General features: G+C 35.3%; 1 protein-coding gene across 4 annotated transcripts in view; it reads left to right on the plus strand.

Moving 5' to 3' along the window:
* The window catches only part of IGSF3 (immunoglobulin superfamily member 3), a 108,812-nt gene that overhangs the window by 39,809 nt on the left and 44,451 nt on the right, over positions 1 to 24,552 (plus strand). For 2 of the 4 annotated variants that reach the window (XM_034414246.3, XM_060686329.2), the window contains exons 4-7: positions 10,529 to 10,939; positions 14,246 to 14,635; positions 18,050 to 18,451; positions 23,662 to 24,066. In XM_034414246.3, the coding sequence (XP_034270137.1) occupies positions 10,529 to 10,939; positions 14,246 to 14,635; positions 18,050 to 18,451; positions 23,662 to 24,066 (1,608 nt within the window). The remainder of the gene's footprint in view (positions 1 to 10,528; positions 10,940 to 14,245; positions 14,636 to 18,049; positions 18,452 to 23,661; positions 24,067 to 24,552) is intronic. The other 2 variants (XM_060686330.2, XM_087894990.1) reach the window with 1 other exon arrangement.

The following is a 24,552-nucleotide window of genomic DNA, read 5'->3' on the forward strand; positions in this document are numbered from 1 at the left end:
TGTTTTATAATAACATTTTTAGTAAGCAGGCTAATTCTAAAATGGGCATAAGTAACCTTTATTGCATTGGCATTTAGCCTTTATGGCACTGGCATTTACAAAATGGTTACTATGCCCTAGTATCATTATCAGATATTTATCACTAGAAAATGAACTAACTTTTCAGAATGTTTCTTACCATCCCATAGGTTCTCTGTGAAGCTCTAAAACATTGCTTTAGGTTAGAGCATGTGCAATCTGAAGCACCATGTCCACTCTGGATCTGAGTAAGCTCTTGAACAAATTGCTCTTTCTCCCTAAAAATTGGTTAGTATAAAAATTTATCTTTGAATGCAGGTTTCTTAAAAATAAAAATAAGAAAAACTTGTTAATTCTTTCAAACACCCTCTGAAACCATTAATAAATGTATGATTAACTCTTCTCTGTTCTTTTACACATTGATTTTTAAAAGAGGAAAGTATGGTAATGGCCATATAATTGGAGTGAATGTGTCAGAAGCTGAAATATTTGTTATACTCTTCTCTGCCCCGTCATCTTAAAAGCCTTCAAAATCTAGATTTCTGATGTAAATTAAAGAAGAAATGTTCTAGAAAGAGGTGAGAGATCATTCTCTTAATAGTGGGATTGTTGTTGTTTTTTCATTCCAGGATTAATTCCTTTATCTCAGTGAATGCATTTCTTAAACAGCAATGGAGAAATAAGTGATACTGGGGTGTCAGTTTGCAAATCTGAAAATATTTGACTTTCAGGTACAGGTTGCTAGAGATGCTTACTATAAACAGATTTCCTGATGTTGTTTTTCTCTTCCCTGTCCTGGTTTAGCTACTATGAGAGTAATAAGAATCATTCATATTTACAGCAGGAGGGGTATTGCAGACATAATTCCAATAATCCCTGATTATGGTCGTGCTTGCTAGGACTGATGGAAATTGAAATATAGTAATATAAAGGGACACAGATGCTTTCTTCTATCCAAACTATATATTGCTTATAGGACCTCAATTAATTTTATTTTTCAGTATTAACTATATACTGACAACTTACAGTATGTACTCTAATCATATTTTCAATAATTTTCTAATATTTTTACTATAATTATCAAATATTGGTAAAGAGATAGTATAGTAAAAGTAGTTCCAATCCCTTTCCATGGACTGAATATTCTGATTTCTCTTTTCTTTGTTCTAAGTGTCACCTTTAAAAGAGCTATAAGAATTAAAGGCAGTAGAAGCTAAATGAGTAATAATAAAATGAAATCAACTTTTGCCAGAATTAAACTTATTTAACCCCAAGCTTTCTTTAAAAAGAAGTCATGTGTAGAATTTTGTGGCCTTTGACAAATGGCTATTAAAAATATATTAAGGCAGGCTTCCATTTAGAAAATGTTCTAAAATTCAGCTACTAGAGAAATAATTAACATGGTTTTAAAATTTAATTTTGGTATTCTCAAAATCCATACATGATCATCCCTATTTATAGCCTTTCCATTTCTTTTAAAATACTCAATAGCCTTGCATAATAATTGAATCACCCTTACTTGTTTTTGAGCTATAATTATTTCTCTATCTTTTGATTTCTTATAGGACTCTACTATTATATCTTTTGTTTTAGTTATTCCTCTCCAAATATTTAAATATTTAATTTTATTAGATTTGTTTTACTAAATTTGGAAGGTTGCCCAATTCCAAAGTGACTCTAGATGACTTAACATAGCTAACAGAGAGAAAAAGAAAAGTGTGTGTGGGGGGGGGGGGGGTAATGTGTATGTATTTAGGCAAAATCAAGCAATAAAAATTACTAGAGGGCTGATAGACAGCCTAATCCAGGGGTCAGCAACCCATGGCTCTGGAGCCACATGTGGCTCTTTCATCCCTCTCTGCGGTTCCCTGTCGCCAGTTGGCTTCATAATTGATAGCACTTTTGGTTAAAACAGGTAGAAGAAAAAGGACAACGCGCAGGAGGAAACTATGGTGGGAGACCCAGATCTCCGGTTTTGCAGAGGAAAAGGATGCCACGCTAGGAGGAGACTTTATGGTGGGGGAACTGGACTTCGGGTCGGCTCCAGAATTAAACAGGGGGCTTCCAGTTAGGATGTTTGTGGCTCTTTGACTGCTTAAGGCCTAATCCCACGACTTGAGAAGAAAACTAATTTTTAAAGAGTTTTTAAAGAACCTTTGTACAATAGAAGCCAGGAAAATATCTGGTGGTGGGAGAATGTTCTTCCAAAGGACAGGTCTGGTGACAGACAAGGTGTTTTCCAGGCTCCCACTAAATTATATTGTTCAATTGAGAGGATCCAGAGCAACCTTGCTTCCCCCAGTTTTAATAGACTTGCAGAAACCACTGGAAATGGTTTTAGTTAAGGGTAGCCCCTCAAATATTTAGACTCTATCCTATCAAATGAGACCTGGTTCGATGTAATGATTAAAACTCCAGACTAGAAATCAGAAGACCGATTTCTAATAATTCTCACTCAATCCTTGGAAGGAGGTAATGGCAAATCATTTCTGAAAATGTTGGCAAGAAAACTGTAGGGACTAGTCCAGACAGTCACTGAAAGTCAACATTGCCTTGACAAATCTCCCTCCCTCCCTCCCTCCCTCCCTCCCTCTCTCTCTCTCTCTCTCTCTCTCTCACACACACACACACACACACACACACACACACACTCTCTCTCACACACAAATCCTATGAAATGCTTTATAGGTGAGAGCCAGCACTTGTATACAGTTTATCTTCAACTTACAACCACAATTGGGTAATTTCCATTGCTAATGGAATGGATGCTAAGTGAGTTTTGCCGCATTTTATGACCTTTCTTGCTACAGTTGTTAAGTGAATCTCTGCAGTTGTTAAGTTAGTAACATGGTTGTTAAGTGAATCTGGCTTCCCCATTAACAATTCCCCTAATAGTTAGAAGGTCTCAAAAGGGGATCACTTGATCCCAGGACACTGCAGTATATGCCAAGGTGACCATGGGGATGCTGCAATGGTCGTAAGGGTGAAAGGGTCATATGTTACTTTTTTCAATGCCATTGTAATTTTGAACAGTCACTAAACGAATGGTTGTAAATCAAAGACTTCCTGTACCCTTAAGCCAGGGATGAAATGCTACCAGTTTGGTCCAGTTCGCCTGAACCAGTAGTAAAAAATGCTACTGGTTCACCGAACCGGTAGTAAAAAATGTTAAGAAAAAAGTTCCAACGATCAGCTGAGCGACCTGGGGAACTTTTTAAAAAAACTTTTTTAGCATTTTTTTACTACTGGCTCGGGCGAATAGGTAGTAAAAAAATGCTTTAAAAAAGTAAAAAAAAAAGACCTGGACGATCACAGCTGGGCCGCATGATCGTCGGAGCCTTTTTTTTACTTTTTTAAAGTATTTTTTTACTACCTATTCGCCCGAGCCGGTAGTAAAAAAATGCTTTTAAAAAGTTTAAAAAAAGGTTCCGATGATCACAGCTGTGGCACCTGATCGTCGGAACCTTTTTTTTATGGGGGTGGGATCCATTTTTGCTCCCAAAAACAGAGGGTGTAGGTAAAAAAACCGGGGGTGTCTGTTTTTGAAAGAAAGAGAGAGAGAAAGAGAGGGAGGGAGGGAGGGAGGGAGAGAAAAAGGAGAGGAAGGAAAGACTACAAACCTGGCACTAGATGCAGCTTCAGAGGATAATCCAGGGCTGGAAGGGACCTGGAAGTCATCTAGTCAAACCCTGCTCTAGCAGGACATTGTTAGTGTGTTTCTGTCTTTTGATCCCCCAGTCACATGGTTACATAGCCACATCCATCCAGTCAGAGGACCCCACCAAGCCACACTCACAGAACCGGTAAGAAAGAAATTTAAATTTCACCATTGCCTTAAACCAACCTGCAACCAATGGAGCTCATAGAACAAGATGACCACAGGTGTATCAAAATACTCTTGTGGCTGCTTGCATTACTGCATTTTGGATCAGCTGTAGCTTCTAGGTAGTCTTCAAGGGCATCTCCAGGTAGAAAGCACATTGCAATAATCCAGTCATGGGGTGATTAGGGTATGAGTTCCAAACAGGCTGTGCAAGAAGCGGGTAAGTGTGCATATGCGCACAGCTCCACTTACATGAGTGGCAGGTGAACACACATGATTACAGCTCGCCTGCCACTTGTGCAAATATACCTGCACACATACTCACCCGCCACTCCTGCAGAAGCATTCCCCCTACCCCCACCACCACTGCTGGTCCACAAAGTCAGAAAGCTTGGGGGGCCCTGGTCTGAAGGACCTCCCAATTAAGAAATTGGTACAATTGGATGGAAAGCCACCCCCTCCCCAGCCACAGCTGCCATCCGTTCTTGCCACATTTGTTTCATTGAATCTTCCCCCGAATGATTTATTCCCTATGTGCCTTCACTTAATCCTTTCATCTCTTTTTGATTGAAACAAACATTACACTGATTTACATTTGCCATAATATAAAGATTTGCTTATTGTAGTCCCCTCTGTTCCACTGCCTTGCTCTGTTTATATTTTGATTGTATATTTAGAGTAAATATAATAATACTGTTCTATATTTCCTCAATGATGAGGAAGATGATGAGTGATCTAATCAGTACTCAAAAGATTTTGGTGAGTTTCTTAAATTAGCAATTGGCATGAAGATTTTTGTTTGTTGTTTATATCTCACTGTAATTGTTTTTACAAATAACTGAAGGCAGTGAACATATCCAACACACTTTTCTTCTGCTTTCTCCATAACAACCACCCTGTGAGGAGAGTTGGGCCAAGAGAGACTGGCTGGCCTAAAATCACTCTGCTGGCTCTCATGGCTGGATGGGACTAAACTCACAATTTCCCATTTTCTACCTGGTGCCTTAATCACTAGATCAAACTGGCTCTCCTGTTTCTAACACAGAATGAGAAAGCTGCAATTGAGAATGCATTTGTTCATATTACTGAATGTTTCAATAAAATAGTCAAAGTTTAAAGAAAATTATTAGCAGAAGTAAAATATTTCATCAAGCTTCAAGGACACAGATGTCCATTTTGCAATTATGCAAGTTAGTTTGTTCTTACAGGTAGTCCTCAACTTGCGACCACAATTGAGCCCAAAATTTATGTTGCTAAGTGAGAAATTTGTTAAGTGAGTTAAGTAACTTTTCTTGCTACGTTTGTTAGTTGAATCACTGCAGTTGCTAAATTAATAAAAGAGTTGTTAAGTGAGTCTGGTTTCCGCATTGACTTTGCTTGTCAGAAGGTTGCAAAAGGTGATCACATAACCACAGGATCTGCAACTGTCATAAATGTGAGTCAAATGTCAAGCATCCAAATGACAATGTGGATGTTACCGTGGTCATAAGTGTGAAAAATGGTCATAACTCACTTTTTTCAGAGCAGTTGTAACTTCAGTCATAAGTTGTAAGTTGAGGACTACTTGTATTAAGTTTGACATATTCTGCAAATATTAAATTTATGTAGAGTTTTTAAGTGCATTGTCGTCCTACATTCATTCCTTTTTCTAGGATCTTTACTGAAGATTTTATATTTGTGCAAAATAGCTATTTATTTCTAGAAACAAACAAAAAAGAAGGGATTTCTTTTATGAGTAAGGCTGCATTACTAAACAAATATATAGATTAGAGAAAATGATTTAGCAATAATCATTGTCTAAGAAAATATTTCAATTATTTGGATATTATGCGTAAAATTCATAGCAGATACCTTGAGAATAATTATTTTCCGGAATAGTTCTTTTCTTTTGGTAAATATTGTGATCTGTCCATAATAATCATGGTTCAGCCTTTGTCTGCTAGTATGATGATGATAGTCTGATCCTTTTTTAGATTTCTGAGGGCTGCTCTACGGTGAGTTGATTTTGTTCTCGTCTTCTTCTGGCCTGTGAAATGATGATTTGTCTGATGTTTTCTTAGACCTTTGGAGGAAGTCCAGTAGTTTTAAATGCTCCTTCTAAGGCTGCAAAGAATTCTGGGTGATTGGCATCATCTGCGTTATAGTTGAGGCCTTTCTGAAATGAATGGTTAGAAGTGGAAGACACCTGTATTTCTATCCTTGTACTCCCATAGAACAATCAATAACTATTTTTATTTGAAAGAAAGTATCTCCACATTCTTTTTACACTAGTTTCGAAAAAGAATATTTGCTTTTTGAATTTGGCAGTGTTATTAGCCAGTCTTGCAGCAGATGCCGATTAATGATAAATACAGTGCTGTTGTTCCTTGTCTCTCTGTATGATCTGAAACTACAGTGTTTCAGAGTAGCCGTTGTATGTTTCCTCCTCTGTGTGTGTGCGCTTGTGTATATGTATGTATGTGTTTAATAAAACAGGTACAGAATCTTGTTCATTCTTGTGAACAATATATTATATAGTTAATTCTTAAGTGAGTTTGTGGATCATGGCAAATGCCTTGTAATATCATGTGAGGGGGATTTATGGCCTTGAGTCAGAAAGCTGACCTAGTTTCCCATCTTGAAAATAAATGTTCAGTACATGCCACCAGCCCCTTTTCCTCAGTTGCTTGACCATATCCAATTACTTTGACAGATGTACTTCTTTCATCCTAATCATTTGACACAATTAGTAAACACAAACTAGGATGCTGTTATAACCAGAGGACAGATCTGTGGTATTATTCTGCAACAGCCAACAAAATTCCATTTTATTCTTCATTGAGAATCTAATAAATAATGAGTGTTCTAGTATCATTTACAAAAACCCTAGCAATAATTGAGAATTACAACTCATTTCATAAAAATAAAAGATAAGAGTTCCTAACAATAGCTGTGAAATTCATCCCACGCTTGTTATACATTACATAATCTCTCCTAAAATATTATTTTTTTATAATTGAGAAAATTAACTGAATTTTTTGCTAAAAAGCAATATGTCACCGATTTTTATCAGGAATTATTTAGTTTAAACAGTTTAACTTTTTAAATAATGAATAGTAAAAAAAAAAAACCTGTTAAGCTACCATTAAAGGAAGAAAAATCCCAACTCATTTTCACATAGTATTCAAGTTTCTTCTTTCTTATATTTTTACATTTCTTTAATATTCTCTGTTTTTATATTTCAGTACTATTTCCAGGAATTTAGGAAGCCAGTTTTTTTCAGTTCCCATTTACATTCAGAATGTAATGCATTATAAACATTCCTGGAAACAGATGGTAGTGTATTAGATTAGATGAAATCAATTTATTTAAATTTAGGTCTGCTGTATCGGTGGCTAACACAAAACCATTTGTGCATTTAATTTAATTTAATTTAATTTAATGTAATTTAATTTTACAAAGGAAAGTCTAAGGAAGCAGGAATCATCCTTCTCCTCAGTTAATTTTCTAAGGAAGTGATGTACAACTTCTACTTGGTGGAGAATTTGAATGGTCTTTCCCTGACATATCTAGAGCCGGACAGTACCGATCCTCAACCAACCACACAAATCCCATCACCACCAGCAGTTCACCTCCCAATGACCCTGACTTGATATAATCTCTTTATCACAAGACCCATCACAAGATTCACTGATGACTCAGAGCTGACCCTTCACAAGATCCTCACTTGACAACCCACACCTGAAACCCTTATAAACAAAATATTATAAACAGAAGAACACTGACATCCCCTAAACTCTGCTGAAGATGTTACCTAGCCTGGGAATGAAATGTTCAGAAACCAGCCCACAAGCTCGGAGAATGAACCTTCACCCTCATCCTACACATCCTGAGCTCCAGATATTTGCCACTATTGCAAATATCTAGAATCACCCACCTAAAATGAGTGAGGCCACGCTACTAAATAGATATAATGAGAGATAGCCAAATGATTAAAGGCTTAAAAGTTCTGCTTATGTTTCTTAAAATCCACTCCCCTTTCCTTATTTGTTTGGGCTTTTTTGTTTATGTTTTGTTCTGTGTATTCCAAAAGGGATTCTGGGAGCCATAGCAGGAAATGAACACTAGTTATGATGTATAACTACCCTAAGCTTGTAGTTCCCAATCCTTTCAGGTTTGTAGTTCCCAAAATTTGTTAAAATTGCTATGACAATGAATATGCTTTTACAAAAGGAGAACTTGTAATCATAAAGTACCTATCAACAAGGTATGTATGTATGTATGTATATGTATGTATATAACAATTTAGTAGATATTTAAAAAGCATGAATCAGGAACTGAACAGATACTTAAAGCAATTGCCCCTGCTCTTGAAGCATTTATGCTTAGCTAATTATGATGTAAGGGTCAAATTATGTTATTTGAAATAATTCAAATAACTTTTTATTCAAACTAACATGCAAAATGAATGAACTTCTGTTTTATTCATAATTTACTACAATGGTAACTATAAGAAATTAATGAAAAATTTGTTAATTAGTTTTAACAAATTGTTAATCTTTAAGAAATTCTTTTAAATAGAGATATCTTGTTTCAGTAACCTGCTTATATGCATATTTAAAATTGTATATACATATTTAAAGATACATGCAAGGCTGTATTTTCATCATCTGTTTGTTAAAGTTTAATGTAAATAGTGATTATTGGGTTTTGTGATACATCATTTTCACAGGGCCTTTGGGTTTGTGTGCCTCTGTGTCCGTGTGCTCCATGTTGACCTGTGTTTTTCTGTGAGGCAGGACTGTAGAGAGGGAACAATAATGTCATCCTGCTTCCGTGGTAGAATTAACTCTGATTTCAGCATTGGTTTTCCTGATAGTTTCGCTGAAAATCACATTATAGCATTACTGTTAGAAGGGCAACTTGTACTGAGGTGATGTTTGATTTGTTTGTTTGTTTGTTTGTATCCCATCTTTATTATTTTACAAATAACTCATATACAATATAACCAACACACCATCTTCCTATTTTCTTCACAACAACAACCCTGGGAGATGGGTTGGGCTGAGAGAAAAACGTTGCAAAACGTCACATGACGGCAACATGACACGGCGAGTTTGACAACTGTGCACTAGACCAAGCTCTCTCTATGATAAATCCTTGGACTTTGCAAATTGAAGAAGACATAGGCAGATTTTTAGATTGGTTTTGCGAGAAAACAACTAAGCTCAGAGCATCAAAGAGCATGCAAATTCAAAATCATAATTTGGTCTTCATTATTCCAAATCCCATCCATTTAGATATATCACTTGGTTAATTTTAGTTTAATTTGAATACAATAAATTAATAAGTGCTTTAAAGTCATTGCATATAAAACAGCATTTGGAAAAGTATTTACATATTGCTTCTAAAGCTAATTAAGCCTTTAAGTTGGAAGACTACGCATGTTTTTTTATCCTCATAAGAAAAAGACTGCCTCTAAGTTCTATACCTTAATTTTATTTGCAGATACTATTAATTTATAAAAGAAAAGTAAATAAAATGATAATCATAATGTTTTGGGACAAAGATTACTGATAGTGTAATGCCAAAGAAACACACGTATGAACTCCAGAAATAATTCCTTAGGAAGGTCTGAGCAGTTAGTACCAATAATGAAATTTATAGGATGGTTAAATAACATAAAATAAATATTTAAAAGTATGTATATTTTTAATTGCATTTGAAAAAAAAATTAAAATATAGCTGAGGAGAAGGAAAAGAATGGATGAAGTGGAAATGATATAGTCTGATCTGGACAGTAAATTAAATAATCTTGGTAAAGATATCGATTGGAAAAATTCTTCTGAAAAATTAAGTGATATTGTAGTAAGAAGCTGTCACATGCTAAACCAAACTGTAGCAATCTCTCTAAATACAGTTCTTTTAGTTTTGGTCTTCAGAATTTTAGCAAAAGTGTTTCCTATTCCTATTACAGATTTCTATATGTTTGGTAATGAAATAAAGATCTCAGTCATGCACAGCCGAGGACCACCTGCAGCCCCTAAATAGCTTGCACACAAAATTGTCACAAAATTGTAGTTTTTAATGTGATAGCTTACTAATTACCTTCTGAGTAACCATGTTACTATATTTATTCGTTAATTGGTTTTAAATATAAATGAAATTAGGAGGCACAATTTTTTTTCACTCATGCCTACTTTTTTCTCCTGGTCGCAATATTTTTTGCTGTCAATTAAGCTGCCTGAAGTCATCTAATGGTGAGACGGCCGGTGTAGAAATTTAATAAAAAAATATAAAATAAATAAATGCATAAATTAAGCAGGAAAGGAAAAGTATAGTCTTTGGATCAGAAAAGAATGTATTCCTACCAAGAGCCAACTGATTTAACAGGCTTAAATTGGATACAGATGTCCATAATCTATTAGAAATGACCCTCACGGGCTTTGCTTTCTATACTATAATAAGTAATAATACTAATGTTTCTCATTTTTATTTAATCTATTCTGCAATATTGGTAGGAACATAAATACAACTATGAATATCTTCTTCATCGCCTTTATCCTTCTAGTGTTTTCCTGCAGGTGCAGAATCTGCTTTTCAGATCAACTAATGCTGCTCTGCATGATCAAACACAGCAAATATTCTCAATATATATATATATATATTTATTTATTTATATTCTTTTCTTTCATCTCTCCACTGCAGTTATTCCTGACTCCCTACGAGTAACTTCGGAAACCCAGACTCTAAAGAAGGTACAACATGATTCTCTGGAGTTAAAGTGTGAGATTACCAAGAATACTGAACAGCACAGCCACATTTCCATTGCCTGGTATCGTCAGAAAGTAGATGAGCCTCTTGTGGAAGTTATTTCTCTCAGCAAAGACTTTGTACTGCGTGCAGGAAGTGAATACACCCAACGCCATGCAAGTGGAGATGTCCGTCTTGATAAAGTGGGCGAGACTCAATCTAAGCTTACTATCTACAATCTTCAGTCCTCTGATGAAGGCGAGTTTTATTGTGAAGCAGCTGAATGGATTCAGGACCCTGATGGCACTTGGTACGCTGTGACACGCAAGCAGTCGGAGAGCACTATGGTCTATGTGGAAGGAACTGGTTAGTGTGCCAATTTCTTTTTACCTCTCTCACAGCATGTACTCTCATGATTTCGGTTTTGGCATCAGGGGATTCAAGATAGACAAAATAATTTTATTAGAACGAGCTTCAGAGATTTTGCCTCCTTCCATTATGTTGACCACTATATCGCTACCAAAAGCTTTTGAGGGCTGTTTCATAAAGCAGTGGTTGGAAACATAAAACCTATACATATTTTAAAATTTTAAATGAATCTCATATGATTACAAAGTCTCATAAATTTTGATTCTCCCCTCCCCAGATTCTCACAAGAATATTAGTGACAATGCCTAAATCTAATGAGATTTAGCAATCTCTCAAAATGTATGTACATGTATATGATTGTATATATATATATGTGTATGTATATATAGCAACTGCTGTACTTTTAACATTTGGACTACAACTTAATAGTTCCAAATTTCACTTTTTAAATACATCATTGATTGATTGATTGATTGATTGATTGATAAATCATTTAGTTAGCAGATGCAGGTGAAAACTTGAAACCAAATCCGACATTCTTATACTGGTATAGAATGATTTATCTTAATTGTTAGTGCGTCAAATAATCTGTTCTTTCATTGTTCCATTATTTACAGATTTGATGATTTAGTTTATCTGGGATGTGTTTAAAAGTCTTTATCATATGGCTATTGGTTCCTTTCTTTCAAAAAAAAGTAATTTGAGCAACTGTTGACAAGGAAGATGTTCATATGAGTGAATATAGCAAAATAATAGCCCTTCTATTGTTCTTCTCTCCATAATTGCCAATATAGAATTGAATCCTTGCTTTGACAGTGGCTTTAGCTACAGCAGTGTTTCCCAAACTTGGCTATTTTAAGATGCATGGACTTCAATTCCCAGAATTCCCCAACCAGTATGCCTGGTTGAGGAATTCTGGGAGTTGAAGTCCATACATCTTCAAAGGGTCAAGTTTGGGAAACACTGACTACAGCATCAACGTGTGAATTTAATTTAACCTCTCGGTGTTGTATGTATATCAAGGTGGTTAAAATATTTTTCATTTTATAAGCTATAAGCCAGAGTTTAGTTACAGTACTCCTAGTCTCCTCAGTACTGTCTTTATAGTATTCTTTTGTTCTCTTTCCCTTTTATTTTGTTCTTCTCCTGACTTTCGTTTTGTTCTCTTTGTAACTGGAATTTCACATCTTCACATTTCACCTAAACTAATTCCTCTCTGGTACTACTTAGAAAAGGAATTCATTTGGCCTTTCATTTCTACAATATTATTGTATCACCATCTGGTCAGAAGCCCCTTAGAAATTTCTGTGAGCGTTACTGTTGGGAAGAAGTTTATTTTTACATTTTTTTATATCCAAAAAATACTCTTCAGCTAAAGGTGTTCTAGCACTAAAATGATTAGCAAGAATGCTATAAGAGATTTTGTTTGACTGAAAAAAAAATGTAGTTCTTTAGAGAAAGTTTTATAGAAAATGATTTGGCAGTGCAAGTATATATAAACCTGACTAGTGTGAATATGTTATATCAAGGATAAAAACATTATTTTTGATTTATAGTAAAATCAGAATACAACTTGATTCTTCAAATGTTTTGGATTATAACTTCCACAATTTCTTAATAATTGGTTGGGTGATGACCTAGTCCTAGCCCAATACTGGGTTCATTTTACCCAGCACAATTTGAGCCAGTTATCATTCTGAGAGAAAAATTGGGGTTCAACGCTATTTCTATTAGAAATAGAGACTATTTCTAATAGAAATAGATGCTTGGGATCTATTTCTGCTTGTGCAGAAATAATGCTTGGGATCCAAGTTCAAATCAAGCAAGTTTGCTGATACTTAACAAGCTGTTTTATACCATTAAGCCATATACTGTATGCACATTATAATTTCCTGATAGTTCATCATTTGTTCTTGATTTATTGAAGACTTGAACAATTTAGGCTAATAGTCCATAATAAGCAGCAGGAGGAATTACTTAGCTATGCTCTCTAGTTCTGAGTGTGTTTTTTAACACATTAGTGATGAGCTTTTTACCTTTGCACTTTCACCTGGGCATTCTTGACCACAGCTTAAGCTAAATGCCATTTTACCTTCCTTGTTCCAGTAATCAGCTCACTCGCAAAAATTACAAAAATTGCAGCAATTACAAAGCCACAGTGGTCAGCTACACTAACATTTCTTTTAACTGGAGCATTTCTTTAGCTTCCTCTGGTAAGTGTCAAAGTAGGTGTTAGCTAACTGCTGATTTGATATAACAATGGCTATATTAAGTAAAAGCAAAGAGAGTGTTTAAGATGGACTAACTCTGGTTGATGCTAATTCATGATGCTTGCAAAAGCCCTTTAATAGTTTGCTAGCAGGTTTATAGCGTAGGACCTCAGGAGCTAATTGCTATTGGAATCCAAAACATCTGATAAGCCTCAGGTTCCTCATCATGTTACAAAATATACTGCCTTGCTTTAGGCCAGGGTATTTAAATTTATGTTCACAGTTTATGAAAACCTACAAAATGGGGAGTATTATTTACTGTACATTGGACATACACCTTTTTTTTCCCTTTAAATTAATCCCAGCTTCTATATATTAAAGGTTTCATAAAAAAAATTCTGATTGTTTTTCATATAAATGAAAATACCTTAATATTCATATAAAATGTTCATTACTCTTTTCAGTGCCTTTACTAAGCTATGTTTTACCCTCTGTTGCTGTTGTCCTATGTTGTGGTCCTTTTTGAATGGTGATGTCCTCTTTTTGGCCCATCAGTCAGTAGTTTTGGTAGGAATTGTTTATTTAGAATAAAAGAATTACAGCAGTTGTTTCTAGTCTTTTGATGTATTTAGTACATAAATTCATACAAACTGTTTACTTATGTAACAAGCCAAAATTTTGAAGTAGAGAACATTGCTTATAAAAGCTCTTTTAAAATAGTATACAATTCAATTCTTGAATTGATATAATCTAAATTGGTATAGTTCTTCAATCCGTTAGCATGAAAGTAGCTAGCAAATGATTATTTTGCAGAAAATTAGTATCTAATTGCACCACGTATATAGTTTTTGTGCTTTCCTATACATAAGAAAGATGTAAGAAAAAACAAAAACATAGCTTTTGGAGATGAAGTTAAAATACAGGAAGAGACACAATTGTTAATACACATAGTATGTTCAAAACAATTCTCAAATAATAATTTCTTAACATTATCTAAGCTTGTTAGCTCTTTCATGTTTGTATAGGGCTGTGACACAGTTTCATTGGTTTGTATGTGTGTATGTGTACGTATTGTTTGTTCTGTTTCTTTTAGATATGGATATCAACGTTCGACTAGAAACAGAGAAGCGGACATACATAGTGGGTGAACCTGTGGAGTTTAGATGCATTTTGGAAGTACAAAATGTTGCAAAGAGGTATTTCTCCATCTCTTGGGCCTTTAATAGTTCTCTCATTGCTACTTTTGGTGCTAATGCTGTGCCAGTCCTTAACAATGAGTTTGCCCAGAGAGAAGCCTTGGGACAACTGAAAGTGGCCAAAGAGAGTGACAGCATCTATATCCTAAAAATCTACCGACTCCGATTGGAAGACAGCGGCAAATATAACTGTCGAGTGACAGAGCGGTTGAAGACGACAACTGGTGAATTTATTGATGGAGAAAGCAAACGGCCAAAGAACACACCTATTACAGTGCTGCCCCTTAGTAAGCATAAATCTTCTTTGCTCCTATTGATTGTGTGGGTTTCTGGGACCTGGGCAGGTTTATGATGATTATGACACAAGCAGCTAATTGGCTGATTTCTTTGCTTCTGTTGAGAACAGTTTGTAGAGCATCTTAGATTCATTTAACTGAAAAAAAATGTATATGCCACTTTGCCCACAAAACTCCAAGCATTTTATAGCAAATAAATTCATAAATCAGGTAGACATCGCTTAGGAACCACACATTCAGTAACCATTTAAAGGTTACCCATGGCTGTGAATGAGAAGACTTATGGCTAGTCTTTAAAGTTGTAACTATCGCAGTATCCCTACAGTCAGGTAATCACAATTTGGATACTTGGCACCTGGTGTGCAATTATAACAGTCACAGCATCCTGCAGTTACAAGATTGCCATTTCTGACTTTCACTACCAGCTTCCCACAAGCAAAGTTAATGGGGAAATCAGCAATGATTAGCATAATGACATAACATTCAGCGTCCATGCATGAATAACAGAATAATAGAGTTGGAAGGGACTTTGCAGGTCTTCTAGTCTAAACCCCTGCTCAAGCATGAAAGCCTAAATGGTTGTCCAAGCTTTTCTTAAAGATCTCTAGTGTTGGAGCACCCACAACTTCTGGAGACAAGTTGTTCCACTGATTATAATTGTTCTATCAGGAATTTTTTCTTTAGTTCTATGTTGGTTCTCTCCTTGATTAATTTCCATCCATTGCTTCTTGTCCTACCTTCAGGTGCTTTGGAGAATAGGTTGACACTCCCCCTCTTCTTTGTGGCAACCCCTTAGATATTGGAATACTGCTGTCATGTCACCTCTAGTCCTTTTCAACCCTATGTCCTTTAAACTAGACATAACCAATTCCTGCAACCATTCTTCATATATTTTAGCCTCCAGCTCCCTAATCATCTTTGTTGCTCTTCTTTGCATTCTTTCTAGAGTCTCAGCATCTTTTTTATATTGTGGCAACCAAAATTGGATGCAATATTCCAAATGTGTTCTTACCAAGGCATTATAAAGTGGTACTAATGATTCCATCCTTCTGTTAATGCAACCTAGAACTGTGTTGGCTTTTTTGGCAGCTGCAGCACACTGCTGGCTCATATTTAAGTGAATGTCCACTAGGACTCCAAGATCCCTCTCACAGGGATCGCTTAACAACCACAACTGGAATTGCCAAACTGCTGTCCTAGGTCAGTGCAGTCACGTGTTTTTTTTTTCTTTACAATCCCATTGCTTAGCAATGGAGTTGCTGGTCCTAATAATGGTTATTAACTGAGGACTACTTGTATAATAGTACCATCAAATTATATATTTATTTGCAGAGTGATCCATGCTTCAGAAAAAATATTTCAGATTGTAGCATATACTTTAGTACATACAAAAAGTATTTTTGCGCCTGCGTGCTATATTGTTTTTAAAGAACTGAAGACTTATACTGCCCTCCCAAGCAAACATTGGAAGCGAATTAGAATTATCTCAGACTTGTGTAATAATGGAAAAGAGTCATCTGAACTTGTGTAAGTTCCTGGATGCATCTATTGACCCCTGTCTTAGGGTATGTTGGACTTGATGACCTATTGGTCTGGTTAATAAGGTTATTGTATTCTTAAGGTCTTTAGGTTGGGGCTGATTAATTAATTATTTAACTCCCATCTTCCATTCCTTTCACATGTCTCCCGAACTTAATTTCTGAAATATGTATAGAAGAAAGATTCTCTTTGGAACTTGACATAGAACTTGACCTTAAGTCACAAGCATCATATCTTTCTTTGGATCCAAATCAGACTCTTCCTCTGGTTCCTTTTCTGATGCTTTGGCTTTTTTCCCTGATTATAACAAGGAGATTAGTAAATAAAACTAAGTTTGATCTTTTCAGAATTTCAGAGAACTTGAAGGTACAATATGTACTTCCCTGAAAACCTTCTTATATTCCAAAAAACTAGTTCCACGTATTTCAAGTTGATTTGGACTGTCTTATTCTACCAAACTGCTATAGAGATGATATGCATTTTATTTTGCTCCTTTCTCATAACTGATGAAACATTTATAGCAGTAATATAGTATTTCCTTAGTTAACAATGGTATTTGTAAGTTGGTTTCACATACACACACTCTGTCTGTCTGTCCGCCTATCTATCTATCTATCTATCTATCTATCTATCTATCTATCTATCTATCTATCTATCTATCTATCATCCATCCATCCAGCTATCTAGCTAGCTATCTTAAAAATATAGTATCAGTTTTATAGAGATTTAGTATCTACCGTGTTTCCCCGAAAATAAGACTCTGTCTTATATTTTTTTGAACCCTGAAATAAGCGCTTGGCCTTATTGCCATGTGCTCAAAAGCCCAATTGGACTTATTATCAGGGGATGTCTTATTTTGGGGGAAGCAGGGTATATATTCACTGATTTATTCAGTATTTTAAATAATGCTTCCAATTATCACTGTAGTCTGAATCTGTATGTTATATGAATGGAAATTATATCTGATAACTTACACAAGACGGACACAAACATTGACAAGTAAATAAAATGATTAGAATAGAGATAGAATGGTTTTAGAAAATGGTTTGGTTTTTTTTTATTGAAAAATACCACAGAAGCAGTACATACTAATTTCTATCCTATCCCATTCTTTCTGTATTATTCTTAAAAAAGAATAAATTTATACAACAGTGAAAAACAATAACCAGCTTTTGGTATTTTATTTTATTACATATCCTTCCCTAAAACAGTTGATAAAATTGTCTCTCATTGGTAAACAGAACTGAATACCTCCCTTAGCTTCATTTTTCTTTTCACTTACTCCTCTTTAGCCCACTTTTCAGGTCTATGTTTGCAGTGGAAAAAATAGGATTCCTGCAGGGCAAAAAAATCTGGAGTTCGAAAAGGGAAGAAATATCTTTTCTATTGTAACTTGAACATTTTAAAACCCAGCGAACTATGGAAAAGCAGGAGTTGTGCTGACTGGTTTAAACAAGTTCATGCACTTGCCATTCTTAACTCAAGTAGTAAGGATGTTCGTAAGATGGATTCATTTTACCTCAAGTGATTAAAAAGAGAAGTAGAAGATGCAGGACAAATATTGTACAATTCTTTTACTTAATAATAAGAATAAAATAAATCCAAAGATTTATTTTATTAGCTACTTCTTTCCGATTATTCTTTCTGATTATTCCCTGATATATACTACTGGGGGATAATAAAAAATAAAAGCTGCTTACAACATTAAAGTGATTTTTTTTTCAATTAGCTCAATTTTGAAATAATTTTCCAAATATATCCTCTTATTGTTGGGTCACATGTTGTATTTCTGTAGGAAGAAATATGCATGTATGGGATATCCCACATAGTCCTGATTGTAATCACATATGTTCTCCTTTACTGCAGAAACCAATATTTCAATAGAAGTATCCAACAATGCCACAAACGTTCTAGAAGGGGAGAGCCTGAGATTTGGTTGCACTGTCCGCTCTGGGTTTAGACCCCAAAACCGATTATCTGTCACTTGGCAACTTGTGGATAAGCAGAACCGTCGCAGTGACATTATACAACTTGACCGGGATGGAACCCTTCGTCCTGGTCCTTCTTATGTCGAGCGCAGTAGCTATGGGGGGATCCAAATGGAGCAGATACGGCCTGGATCCTTCACACTTGAGATCTTTAACAGCATCAAGGCAGATGAGGGCCATTATGAGTGTCGTATTACAGAATGGACACGTAGGCTGGATGGGGAGTGGCAGATGATTGGAGAGCGGCATAATGGCTCAGCAGTAGCTATCACTGCACTAGGTGAGTATAAAAGTGCCACCAGTTAATACATTACAGTCCTCGGCTTAAGTCAGAGGTACCTAATAAACATTCCCCCAAAACTTTATATTCGGCCTTGGGGTGGTTAAAAATATGCTGTTACATTGTGACTTTCAATGTTTTATAAGGGAATTTAAAAGAGAAATTGATTGCATATATGAAAACTAATATTAACTATGATAATAATTGCTTTGACTTAATACCATTGCAGTGAAATCAAATTTAGTTTTCATTCTTGCACATTCCACTTTTGCAGATTATAGAATAAAGAAAGTAAGATATAAGATTTTGGTAGAGAAATAGAAGTTGGTGCCAATAAAAAAGGGCTGAAGCATATTTAAAATCTGCAAAAGCCAAATAAGATTTGGAAGTAGCTTAGACAGATATTTCCCTAATTCACTGAACTATTAGTAGGCAGAGGAAATACAACATAATTGGAGTTGCAAGATTCTTTTATTGTAGCCAGTCTCAATATAAGCAGTTTTAGCCTCCCTGTGGAGTTGATTTCTTGGATCTGGTCTACCTAGAATGGCTAATAACCTCCAAGAATGCCCCTTAAAGATCAAGAAGGGAGTGAAAAGATAGTTTATTTATTACTGCATTTAAATCCTCCCTTCCTCTAAGGCAGGATGTCGTGGCCCACGGGCTGGATGCATCACATTCTGGCCCCATCCCCGCCTGGTTTAGCAAGGGGAGGAGAAGTTCTGATATGTCCCGTGACGCCGCCATGATGACAAGTGTTTGACACCCCTACTCTAAGGAGTTTAAGACAACATATATAAAAATCTTTCATTTTATTGTTACAACAATAAATGTTTGTCCCCAAATCATTTAATAACTATACAGGTTGTTAATGTAAAATGCTGTGTTATCATTTTTGCATCATCTGTTTTAATCTTCTGGGGAAAATAACCCGGCAAACCTTCATTTTTCTCTTTTTATGCGCCAAACAATATACATTACTCTTAAATGCTTAAAATAGTTGTTAAAGATAACAAGCTCTGGAACAAAGAAAAATGTTATAATGACTCGTGGTTCTTTTAAGCACATATATCACAATTGCTTGCTAGTGTACATGGGGAAAGATATGGAAATTTGTTTTAAAAATAGATAATAGTCTATTTATTCTGGTATGGTTAACCATCTTATTTTCTGTGGCTGATAGGGCCAGGTTTGTTGGTCATGAACTTTCTTGAGTGGTAGTAGAATTCTCCTTGCCATGTGTTGGTGATTATGGGATTTGTGAGAAAATAGTTTCTTATAAATTATTTGAGTGATATTTTCTTGTTTAAAATCTAAGATAATAGAATAGAATAGAATAGAATAGAATAGAATAGAATAGAATAGAATAGAATAGAATAGAATAGAATAGAATAGAATAGAATAGAATAGAATTCTTTATTGGCCAAGTGTGATTGGACACACAAGAAATTTGTCTGTGGTGCATATGCTCTCAGGGTACATAAAAAGACAAGATACATTTGTCAAGAATCATAAGGTAGTTTCTCTGTCTGAATATTCTTAGGAGATTTTGCATTTCCAAATCAGGCTTATTGCAGGTGTGAAAGGACATAACTCCCAACCCAAGTTTCTCTTGTAATGGTAGGACAGATGATAGAGACAAGTGAGAATTATTAGAAGATACTGATGGTGAATCCTTGTTCCACATGCTGGGTTTCCTTGACCTTAATCTCCAATGCTAAGTTTTGATTCCTAGACAGGCATAGAAAAACTGGGAAGCTGGGCTGTCTGGTATTTGCACAACCTCACAGGGATTGTCAGAATTTTAAGTCACCTCCTCCACTTTTTTATCCTGTTTCTTTGTAAGTGCTTGTATTGTTTTGGAATGACTCCAATCTTACTGTGGTGTCCAAAATTAGTTCAGTTGTTAATATTTATAAATCTTCATTACTTGATGGACAACAGAATTGTTCTTCAGTAACTTTTTCTTTTATTTCAGGTAAGCTCATGCTCTGTATCATTTTTCCTGTCATCATTGTTGTTATCATTAATATCTAGCATCTCATTTCTGCCAGTCTTTTTTCCTGTTGCCTTATATTTTTCTCAACTATCAGGGTCTTTTTCAAAGATTTGCTTCTGCATTCTATGGTCGAAAAATTTATGCTTATGCTTCATTGTTGGTGTTTCTAGTCTGTTTTCTGCCTTTACCTTACTTAATATTGGAGGTTTTTTCTTGCTGTCCAATAATTACTGCCATGCTGTATTTTCAACAGATTTCTCCAGAACCAAGTTAAAGAAAACAGTGTTTCTTTATCCAGATTTTCTGATAGTCTGACTTTTGCAACCATTTGTTATGTCTTGAAAGACGTGACTTTAATAACGTATAACTTGGTAGTGTTTTGTACAAATTTTTGTTTTATTTATATCTGTGTAACCTTTGCCCCCAAAAAACAAGTTTTATTTATTTTACTAATATAAAATCATGATTCCTGTGCATTACTGAGACCGGGAACAAAAACTGTTATTTCTACTATTATCTCAGTCCTATGCATTAGGTTGGTTTTGTCTGTTTTTTATACCAAGCATCAGACCATATTTTGCATTCTCATCTTCCATATTCAGCAAAAGATTATGTACGTATTCTTCACATTCAGCTACCAAAATGATAGGCTCAACTTTTCTGAGTTGGTTAAAATTTATTAATTTATTTTATCAATTTTAATTCCAAAAAGTTATCCTCAAATTAAGCATCTTTCCAAAATGTAAGTTTTCTCCTGTGCATGGGAATTATCACGTCTATACTAGGCTATTTTATCAATAAATTACATTTTTTAAAGCTAGCGAGATTGGCTGGCCATTGAGAATATATTCTTTTGCCTAGTGAGGAAGATATTAAGGCAGAGGATAAAAAAAAAATAAACATTGTTAATCTTGTAAAACTCAGATTCCAAGATAGCTGGAGAGGAGAAAGACAGTAGGATATACTATTAAGGATTTTCTAATGAAATGATGCTCTGATTCCTAGAGAGATATAAGGAAATTATTTGCATACCATAGGGTTTTCCAGAAAAATTAAACTCATAACTGGGAGAGAAGCAAATGTTTATGCTTATTTTTCATCTAGCTCTACTTCTGCTGAATGAAGACTGCCTTCTTCAGTTACCACTCAAAGTTATAACAGCACTGAAAAATTAAGTATACAACTGTGAAGGATCACCATTTTTAATCTTCACAACCAGCTTCCAATAAAGCCAATGGGAAAGCTGGCAGGATATTGCAAATTGTGGTCATGTGACCACAATGAGACACGAGAACTACAGCACTGGAACTGGCATAAGTCTGGTGCACTCACTTGACATTGTGCATAGCAACAAAGTTGCCACTCTCACTTGTGGTTTGTAAGGGAGGACTACATGTACTATGTTCTTCCTTGTATAAAGCAAGCAAGCACAATTCCATCAGTAAGCATAAAAAAAAGCAGATATTTCAAAATCTGTGTTTCAGTACAAAGTTAGTGCAAACAGAAGAATTTCCATTTTAAACTTTATTTTTAATTGAGAGGTCTATTAAAAGGTGGTAAAAAGAGAGTTTACTAGATAAGGAAAATTCATTCCTGCAATCTGTTGGGCAAGCATAATTCTTTCACTAACACTTTATAAAACTGATTCTTGGCTTCAGCTGAGGCACTAATGTGTGAAGGAATTTGAGCCTTTTTCTGTACTAAAAAAATGCTTCTTAGGTGTGAGTTTTCAACAATTGCATAAGAAGTTTATGTCCAATATTATTTCTGATTGTCTACTGTAATCAATATAGAAAGAGAAGGAAAATGTTAGTTTTTCATTTAATCTCTTTTTTTACTGTAAATCCTTAAATATATTCCAAAAAGGCTTTAATGCCAAAATTTAACCTATTCTTTTTGTAATTACATAGACTAGACTCTGCTATAATGATGCCCTCAAGGATTAGAATCCTTGAGATACTTGATTGATGTACGTGTACAAAAGTTCTTTTGCAGTTCTGGAACAACATTATAAGAACAAGAGAAAGATAAGATACCCTTTATCTTTTCTTGAACAAGATAACATAACCTTTATCTTATCTCACTTTTTTCTGTGAACACACTGGCACACATTAAAAAATGAAATTCTGATTTCCATTCTCAAAAGTGTGTGTGCGTATGCATTCATTCTTTTGAGAGGGGGAATCAGAATTTCATTTTTATATATACACACACATACTGTATTTTAAGATGCTCCGGACTATAAAATGCACCTAGCTTTTGGGGAGGAAAACAAGGAAAAAATCTGCCTCTGACCTCCCAGCAATTTGCCTCCTTGCAGCAAACAGCCAACAGCCTGGTCAGCTTCAGCTCAGCCTGATTTAGCATGAGTAGCTGATTGGTGGTTGGATCTGCCTCTGGGAATACCACCGATCAGCTGTTCCAGGCTGCGGGGATATCTCCAAATCACAGACTAATTCAATTCGACAGGATGCTTTCAATTATCCCTCTATAGAAAGTGGTAGGGATATGGGAAAGATCATATGACACAGAAAATGCAGGTGCTGTTGTGCCCACTTCACCAGTGACTTACTGTTGAGCGACAAAGCTAACCTGCTCACCAGCTGCATACCCAAAAACGTGATACTACTAATCACCTGCACAGTTGAATGAAATTGACAATGATCACTTTCATTTTTCCTACATTTAAAACCAGGCTATTTTTATTCCAACAGTTCATCAAACCCTATATATTTCAATATAAGAGTTCTGTTAAAAGATTTCATAGTATCTACAGACATGAGTGGCATATTAAGAGTATATTGTAGATTTAAAAACAATAAATACCAACATTGGAGGTCTGCTTTTGATTCAAGCAACACATCTAGAAGTACAAGACAGTTTTATAAGTAACGACAAAGTTACTTGAAAGTACTTGAAAACAAAATATATTGTGCTTCATCACAGATCATTTGAAAAAAAGTTAAGTAAGAAGCACGATTCCATTTAATACTACCAGCTCAATTTTTTTCCTTAAATTTCAGGAATGAGATTACTTTCTGTAATACTAGAAATCAACTTTTGGAGTTTTAATATGTTAACTGAGAAAAATAATGCTTACAGCAATTTTCTGTGAATTATAGTTAGAAAATTAGTTGTTTCTTTACATGTATAGGTCAATCCAGCTTTATTAATGTTTTAAGTGGTGTTTTATATTGTATTTTTTTGGCAGATGCTGGTTTTGCAGTTACAGCCATCTCCCGCACACCTGGAGTCACCTATAATGAATCATTTGACTTACAATGCATTATCAAGCCACACTATCCTTCATGGGTGCCAGTATCTGTGACTTGGCGTTTTCAACCAGCTGGCAGCACTGAATTTCATGATTTGGTCACTTTTACTCGTGATGGAGGAGTTCAGTGGGGCGATAGATATGTTGGATTCCGAACCCGAACAGCCATTGAGAAAGCAGAGTCCAGCAACAATGTACGCCTGAGCATCAGCAGGGCCAGTGACACAGAAGCAGGCAAATACCAATGTGTGGCCGAGCTGTGGCGCAAGAACTACAATAGTAGCTGGACCCGATTGGCAGATAGAACCTCCAACCTATTGGAGATCAGGGTCTTACGACCTAGTAAGTATATTGGCAGTATTGCCAAGGATCTAATGGGAGGGTTTAAAGATGAGCTTGCCATTCTAGAGCCTGAAATTACTCAACATTTATAAAGTTTGCGTTTCTAAAAATTTTTTCCCCTTTGGATCAATGGAAGATGGGAGTTTTTAAATTTGTGTGTTCTCAAGAGTGTACATACCATCAAAAATGTAACAGAAATCTGTTTCAGATTCCATGAAGTTACCATTAAAAAGAAGTAGTCACTTTCTCCTTTGTGAGGAAGTAGAAGGATTGTTATGGGTACCAAAGCACTGCTAGAATTAGCAGAGAAAGTTATGTCTAAACTAAAAGTAAAATATTCAGAAGAATTGAAGTTATATTCTTAGTTCAGAGTTGTTTATCAACTTTTGCAATAGCGTGTATTTCAGACTCTTTTTTGAAAGTACAGATGGTGTTGGCTTATGTTCATTTGTTCAGTGACTATTCAAAGTTAATTCAAAGGCTGAA

Source organism: Pantherophis guttatus, chromosome 5 (assembly GCF_059756535.1).
Source record: "Pantherophis guttatus breed Tessera chromosome 5, ASM5975653v1, whole genome shotgun sequence".
In the NCBI taxonomy this organism is placed as follows: domain Eukaryota; kingdom Metazoa; phylum Chordata; class Lepidosauria; order Squamata; family Colubridae; genus Pantherophis; species Pantherophis guttatus.